This window comes from Mastomys coucha, unplaced genomic scaffold (assembly GCF_008632895.1).
Source record: "Mastomys coucha isolate ucsf_1 unplaced genomic scaffold, UCSF_Mcou_1 pScaffold11, whole genome shotgun sequence".
Taxonomy (NCBI): Eukaryota; Metazoa; Chordata; class Mammalia; order Rodentia; family Muridae; genus Mastomys; species Mastomys coucha.
This window is the reverse complement of record NW_022196893.1, coordinates 12,872,981-12,880,892: the sequence shown is the minus strand read 5'-3', so window position 1 is coordinate 12,880,892 and position 7,912 is coordinate 12,872,981. Positions and strand designations below refer to the sequence as shown.

Here is a 7,912-nt window from a genome sequence, read left to right as displayed (position 1 = left end):
TCTCTCTCTCTCTCTCTCTCTCTCTCTCTCTCTCTCTCTCTCTCTCTCATGTGTGTGTGCGTGTGTGTGTGCGTGCGTGCGTGCGTGAGAGAGAGAGAGAGAGAGAGAGAGAGAGAGAGAGAAGAATCTGATGGTTTTGTCTAATCTGATTTTTTGAGTCAGGGTCTCACTATTCAGTCTTGACTGCCTGGAAGTCACTATGTAGACCAAGCTGACCTCGAACTCAGAGATCTGCCTGTGTGACTCTACCTCCCAAGTGCTGGCTCAGTCCTTGATTCCTGGACTGGAGACAAGAGGCTCTTCAGAAATCCTCAAGAGCAGCGGTTTCGAACCTTCCTAACGCTTCAACCCTTTAATAAGTTCCTCATGCTGTGGTGACCCCCCAGCCAAAAAGTTATTTCATTGCTACTTTATAACTGCAACTTTGCTACTGTTATGAATTGTAATGCAAATATCTGATATACAGCCCTTCAAAGGGGCCTTGACCCACAGGCTGAGAACCACTGCTTTAGACCTTCAGCATCAGAATGGGCCTGTGGAAGGTATCCAGCCTCCTAGACTAAGTACCTACTGATTCTCAGCCGCTCCAGTATGGAAACAGGCACAGTTGGAATCAGAACTGTATCGTGTATGCCAATCTAACAGACTCCTTTTATGGTATATTCATTTTGTTGTTCTGTTCCTCTAGAGATCTCCAATACAATGGTCCTGAACTCCTGATCTCCTGCCGCCACCTCCCAAATGCCAGGATTTCAGCTATGTGACACAAAGGCTGCTCTGACAGAAGCAAGTCTCCGGAGAGGAATCTTTCCGTTGTCCTGAGAACAGGAGTTCCTGTTGCCGGGGCCCACTCAGCAACAGCCTTACCTGTACCAGGAGGTTCTGGAGCCCAATTAAGAGGGATAGCACTTGTGATGTTCCCAGTGGAGCCAGGACAGCATCCTCAGGAGTTGACAGCGGTCGGCCCCCTGAGGGTACCAAGGCCACCAAGGCAGAGGAAAAGCTTTGTTGCAAGGCTGTGCGCAGGAATCGTAGGATGGCAGCTGGAAACATAAGATTCCTGACATTAGTAAGGTCTTCCTCCTTTCCTATCTCTACCCAAAGGGAAAAGCGATGCTGACAAACAGTTCGGCCCAGGTGGGTGGTCCCATTCCAGAATCTAGGAGGAAAGTTCGTTATTCCTACTGGGACGTCCATACGGCACCTGACAGCAATGCAGAGTTCTTCTTTGGAAAGCTGAGAGCCTTCAATACTTGGTTCAGTTCCACAGATAATGTATGATGGACCTGGCGGAGAAGGAGAAAGGGCTCTGTCCAATCAGTGTTCTGAGAGCATAGGCAGGAAATGCCCGGGCCGACTTCCTATTGCTTCTGTTATATCAAGACAGGGAGGCTGCACGGAGCCGTCTGAGCCTTACTGTCAGGAGTGTGAGGAGTGTAAGCAAGCCTACCAAGAGAACTGAGTCCTCTCTGAAGCTCCCTCAGCCTCATCTGCGGCCCAGTCTCTGGCTCCTCTCACCTAACTCAGATGGCCAAGAGTCCCACAGACCAAACCAAAGTCTTGGCTCTAACCAAGTGTGGCGCTCAAGCCTGTCACCCACTTGAGAGAGGATTGTACGTCTGAGGCCATCCTGAATTACATAATGAATTGCTATATAATGTAAGTAAAGAAATGCTGGCTCATCAGGCAGTGGTGGCACCTGCCTTTAGTCCCAGTGCTTGGAAGGCAGAGGCAGGTGGATCTCTGTGAGTTTGAGGCCAGTCTGGCCTACAAAGCGAGTTCCAGGACAATGAGGCCTCCACAGAGAAACCCTGCCTCAACAACAAAAAAGAAAGAAAGAAAGAAAGAAAGAAAGAAAGAAAGAAAGAAAGAAAGAAAGAAAGGAAGGAAGAAAGAAAGAAAGAAAAGAAAAAAAGAAGGGAGGGAGGGAGGAAAGAAGGAAGAATGGATAGTGGCTCTGCTACTCTGTGGCTCAGCTGTGAGTCTTAGGTAGTCTCTGGATCTCTCTCCACCTGCCTAGCTTTCTCCATCCATGAAACAAAAGCAGCACTTCCTACTTTCACTTCCTCCGGAGTCGTTCTGGAGACTGGTTCGAGAGCAGCAGAAGTACATACTCCTAGTGTCCACCCTGAGGAGCCGGAGGGGGGCAGATGCAGAGCCAGTCTGTTCTGCTCACCCCCACCAAGATCTGCCAGAGGGCAGGAACTACTACTACCTTTTGGCTCATAGTCTAGACTGGATTAGGGCATCGGCGATGGGGAGGGAGGGACAGGTCCTGAGCTGGGTAGACACTGGCTGCCAAGCACAGTCAAGAAGGAGGAAAGGTGAGGCAGACTCCTCATTATGGAAGTGTGAGTGACCCAAGCTATGCCCAGAGAAAACCAGGGAAGGTTTCTGATCTGAATCAAGTGTGGAACAGTTACCCTAACTATAAAATCCTATTTGGGAAGTAGAGGCAGAAGGATGAGAATTTAAAGGCTAAAATCAGCTACTTAGCAAATCAGAGGCCCGTCTGGGCCACATGACACCCTATCTCAATAAAATAAGAAAATGAGAGGCAGGCACGGTTAGACACGCCTTTAATCCCACCATTTCAGTGGCAGAGGCAGGCAGATCTCTCTGTGAGGTAACCCAATCTACCCAGACAGTCCCAGGGCTACACAGAAGAATCCTTTCTCAATAAATAAACAAAAATCAGCCCTAGGCAACATCCTGCAGGGTCTTCCACAGCACATCACTGCTGTGGATAGTTTATCACCAACGTAGGAGACCAAACTGATTTCCTGTTTACCTACCGAACTGCATGGCCACTGCTGGTAGGGCTGGGTGCTTTGGGAATGCTGTGGGAGCTCAAGGGTGGTCTCTGTCCCTGCAGAGCTAGTCTTGGGGAAGGGACATCTGAATATGAAATAACTAAGGATGGAGCTCACAAAGGGCATGAGATGACAAGGTCCTTCATAAGGAAACAAGGCTGTCTGCATGTGTGTCCACTGCTGTCCTGTTCCCTGCACCCACCTCCAACACTGACAATGACAGCTAACTACATGTGGCACTTCATATCTTGCCACTGGGCACAACAAGGTCACAGCTGGCTCCTGCCTTCTTGTCTAAACCAATCTATTTGTTCAGCCCCTCGATCTGACCACACATGCCAGCTTATCCCTAAATACATGTCCCACGTCCTAAGATTGTCCATTTTGATGCCCTTGCTCGGCGTGTACACTCTACCCTGGAGCGCCTTTGCCCACCACCTTTGTGAAGTACAGTCTTACTTCAAGGCTCTACTGAGAAAACACTTCCGTCATCTTTTATTTCTCTGTGTCAAGAATGCAGTCTGATCTGTAGGTGATCCATTTGCGTACAAACGGGCCATTTAAACCTTGATGACAATAACCCTGACTCCCTTCATTCTCGCTTTGTAGGTAAGAACGCTGAAACCAAGGCCACACATCTAACATGCCACAGAACTGGGGACAGACCTCAGGAGGCTAGCCACTTCTTGCAGCTCCACCCCATGCCACGAAGATGTGGCACTGGATACAAACCTGCAAATTGCCATTGTGCTGCTGGGCGGAGAGGGAGGAGGTGAGCAGCCAGGCAGAGCAGAGCAGTGGCATCCTGGGGGAGGAGCCTGCTTCTATCCAGGTGAGGGCCAGCATCTTCTCCAGGAGCTCAATCAAAGCTGTGCTGCTCAGCAGGACAGCCGAGGCTGCAGGCAGGAGAGGGAGGGGAGGCCTCCAGCATATAAATACAAACAAGTGGGTCATCAAGGAGACCTAGGGAGCCTCACACATTGAAGAACAGACTCTCAGAATAGGAGACCTCTGTCACCATCAGCCACACACAAAGTCTTAGATTTTTTTTTTTTTTAAAGAAGAAAAACCCAAGGGCACCAAGGACCCTCTTCAGTGACTCTGCCTGGGCCCCCCGTACCTCTTTTCTGACTACTGAGTGTGGTCTGATGAAGACTCCAGTACAAGAAATTGAAGGAGGGCTGCAGGATGTCCACATGAGCAGGGCTGCACTTCCCACACAGCTTGCTCACTGAAAGAAACAGAGTTCACAATTAGCCTGTGCGCAGCACTCCACACTGCAAGTGCTCTTACACAGTGCCCAGATGCTGGCCCACAACTGCCTAACTTCACGTGCCAGTCTCTGGGAGAACACAAACATTATTCTACCAGCAATGGAAGAAAAGTCAGTGCAATGGTGTGTGTATGCTCAGCCCAGGGAGAGGCATTATTAGAAGGTGTGGCCCTGTTGGAGCAAGTGTGGCCCTGTTGGAGTAGCTGTGTCACTGTGGGCATGGGCTTTAAGACCCTCATCCTAGCTGCCTAGATATCAGTATTCTGCTAGCAACCTTCAGATGAAGATGTAGAACTCTCAGCTCCTCCTGCACCATGCCTGGATGCTGCCATGCTCCTGCCTTGATGATAATGGACCGAATCCCTGAACCTGTAAGCCAGCCCCAATTAAATGCTGTCCTTCTAGCCAGCCCCAATTAAATGCTGTCCTTCTACGAATTGCATTGGTCATGGTGTCTGAACCTGTAAGCCAGGCCTAATTAAATGTTGTCCTTCTAAGAGCTGCCTTGGTCATGGTGTCTACTTGCAGCAGTAAAACTCTAAGGCAGACAGTGACAGGAATGAAGTTGGAACAAAGGTGTTTGCTCACACCTTCAGTCCACACAAGTCACATAAGCAACCCACAGCCAAAGGGCACTCGGTTACGTGTTCCCTTGTCCAGGGAAGGCCCTCCCTGTGCATGTGCCAGCCTGCCACCTTAGCACTGGTCCCCACGCCCTAAGACCATCCAGCCTCTTAACTAGCCTAGCAAAAGAGCACCTGCTGCATCCCCAAGGGGATTCTGGGATGCTGGACAGACAGTCCTGTCTTTGCTAGCCGCCCTCCTCACCCCCTCCTTCTTCCTTCCATACACACTCCGTGTTTTTTGTTTTGTTTTGTTTTGTTTTTTGTTTTGTTTTGTTTTGGTTTGGTTTGGTTTGGTTTTCGAGACAGGGTTTCTCTGTGTAGCCCTGGCTGTCCTGGAACTCACTCTGTAGGCCAGGCTGGCCTCGAACTCAGAAATCTGCCTGCCTCTGCCTCCCAAGTGCTGGGGTTAAAAGCGTGAGCCACCACCGCCGGCTTTTTTTTTTTTTTAAACACTCCCTGTTTTTTAAAACAAGGCTTCATGTATCCTGGACTAGTCTCAGATCTACCACTTTGCTGATGATTGTATGAACCCCTCTGATGCTCCTGCTTCTGCCTCCCAAGTGCTGGCATTCTGGGTACACACCACCATGCCAGGCTTTCTTAAAAAAAGAAAAGAAAGTCTTGCTATATAGTCCTAGTTGACCTTGAATTTACAGTCTTCCTGCCTCACGTCTAGAATTCTATGGTTACAGGCAGACACCATCACATGTGGGGTGTTCTCTTTCTTCTATCACTGCTTTCTGTCTTAGTTGACTCCTATTCAACCACCAAAATTCAGATCGGGGCCTCTAGTGCTGTAGCCTGTCATGAGCTGCCTATGCTGGGGCAGAACTCCCTCCTCTTCTTTCTCCTTCTCGTCTTTCTCCTCTTCCTCCTTGAGAGATGGGGTCTCTCTCTATGTAACTGTGGCTGTCCTGGAACTCACTATGTAGATCAGATCCTTCTGCTTCTGCCTCTGCCTCCTAAGTGCTAGGATTAAAAGTGTACACCACCACGCCTGGTTAGAACATTTCAATGATGCTGTTATCTTTAAGTCATCCATATTCTTAATTCCTGTAAGTGTGCTGGCTAAGCTGGGATGAACTCCTTTCTGTGGTCTGTGCCCTAGCTGAGCTAAACAGACATCTCCTTGCATTACCCCAGGAAGAGAAATGCAGCATTATAAACATTATATAACCAAAGATTCAGCGGAGAACAATTGCATGGTCTCTGCTAAAGATGGTAAGAAATACATTTAAGCATCTGAAGGTGGAGCATCCATGGAGAAATTCCAGGGTAGCCGTCTTTCCCCATGTGGCGTGGCATGCCTCCTTAATGATGCCTGTGAGTACAGGGACACCCGAAAACACGCATGGGACAAGAATACAAGGGGCTATGGTAGGGTGACTAAGCATTGCAAACACAAGTGCAGTGAGAGAAATGGCTATGTGTGTATAGCACCTGCCATCGGGACTGAAAACTGGAGTTCGTCCCCCTAAAACCTACAAGAAGATGGAAGGAGGGAACCAACCTACACACACATGCCTGGGCCACACGCAATTCATACAGGCACCAGATAGTGATAGATGTAATGAGACACACAACTGAGACTGCCCAGCGGGAGCCTGCCCCCTTATGGAAGAAAGTATGATGTGCAGATAGAACCCTCCATTGTTGGCCCCTGCCTTGGCAAGGAAAGTGGGTAAGAATGGAGGATGAGGTGGAAAGATTTGCTAAGGCTGGACATAGTAACATGCACCTGTAATAGCCAGTATACAAGAGGCCCTGGCAAAAACAATCCCAAGGTTGGAGCCATTGTGGGTTATCTACCAAGATCTTGTCGCACGCACGCGCGCATGTATGTGTGTGTGTGTGTGTGTGTGTGTGTGTGTGTCAGAGAGAGAGGGGGGGAGGGAGAAAGAGAGAGGGAGGGAGGGAAGAAGAGAGGGAGGGAGAGAAAGAGAGAGGGAGAGAGAGAAATATTAGGATTTTATGTATCATAGGATGGCCTTGACCACTGATCCTCCTCTCTGAAGTTCTAGGATCACAGGTATGAGTCCACACACATAGCTTCAGAGACCCTCCTCAAGGCTGATTTTTATCATGCACAGATCTACCTCCAGCACCACACAGACACAGGACCTGGAGCTATTTTCAGTGATTCTTTGAATTCCTTGAGGAAGCCAACCGAGGCTCTGGACAGGGACATCATACCCTGCAGCCAGAAGGCCTAAACCCATAGCCACTGAAGATGATGCCATTGTTTTCAACTCATTTCAACTTTCCTCACAGTGTTCTTGTTGGTGCGGCCTGTGAACCGGCGGCTGCATTCACAAGCAGCGAAAGGGCCCAGTCAGGTTATGGGTAAGAGAGACAGGTAGATGGCCAAAGATTAAGCTCAGTCGCTAAGAACACACTTGTTGCTGACCTGAGTTCAGTCCCCAGAGCCCAGTAGAAGAATGCAACAAACTCCTGCAAGTTTTCCTCTGACCTCCACATGCATGCCACAGCACCTGCACACTCGCACACGCGCGCGCGCACACGCACACACACACACACACACACACACACACACACACAGAAGAGAAAGAATCCCAGAGAGCTGTGAACTGAATGATCAGAGACCTGAGTCAGCTATGGAACAAGGAAGATACCGTGACCTGACCCAGACTGTATCCAGAAGGCCTTTGTTAGCCCAGCACTACACATTTGCCAAAACACAAATTTGTATCTCATCCTACATGGGAAGATGTTCCATTCTGACCTATGCGCTTAGTACAGGCAAGGTGCCTGGTCACACAGCTGTGAGCTAACACGCACAGGCCTTTCTGACTTCACTAGAGCTTGTACCTATAATACCCCATTGTTGGTTTATTGGTTTGTTTGGGGGCTGGATCTCTCAAGTATTCCTTGAATAGAGGGCGCTGAAAGACACCCCCAGGAACACGCAGCCTTGGGTCACATCTCCCGAAGGCATGGGACACCACCACACTCTGCCCAGGCCCGTGGGCACACCTTGATGAAGCAGCTTCATGGCGGTGCTGTCCAGTTCTTGCTCCGACTCACTCCTCAGCTGCACCAAGGACAGGAGGTTCAGCAGCAGCGGCAGGTTCCCTGAGGCTGTGAGGCACAGGAATAGGCTGCTCAGAGAACAGGGCTGAGCCCACCCACAGGTCGACCCCTCCCACGGACATGCCTAAGTGAGGACAACTGATTCTATT

The 7,912-nt window shown here is 49.6% G+C and overlaps 1 protein-coding gene across 1 annotated transcript in view; it reads right to left on the bottom strand.

Annotated features, from left to right (window-relative positions):
- The window catches only part of Mei1 (meiotic double-stranded break formation protein 1), a 64,857-nt gene that overhangs the window by 10,323 nt on the left and 46,622 nt on the right, over nt 1-7,912 (bottom strand). The window contains exons 23-27 of the mRNA XM_031359486.1: nt 7,707-7,811; nt 3,934-4,044; nt 3,546-3,709; nt 1,205-1,286; nt 868-1,043 (exon numbers count right to left, since the gene is read on the bottom strand). Of these exons, the coding sequence (XP_031215346.1) occupies nt 868-1,043; nt 1,205-1,286; nt 3,546-3,709; nt 3,934-4,044; nt 7,707-7,811 (638 nt within the window). The remainder of the gene's footprint in view (nt 1-867; nt 1,044-1,204; nt 1,287-3,545; nt 3,710-3,933; nt 4,045-7,706; nt 7,812-7,912) is intronic.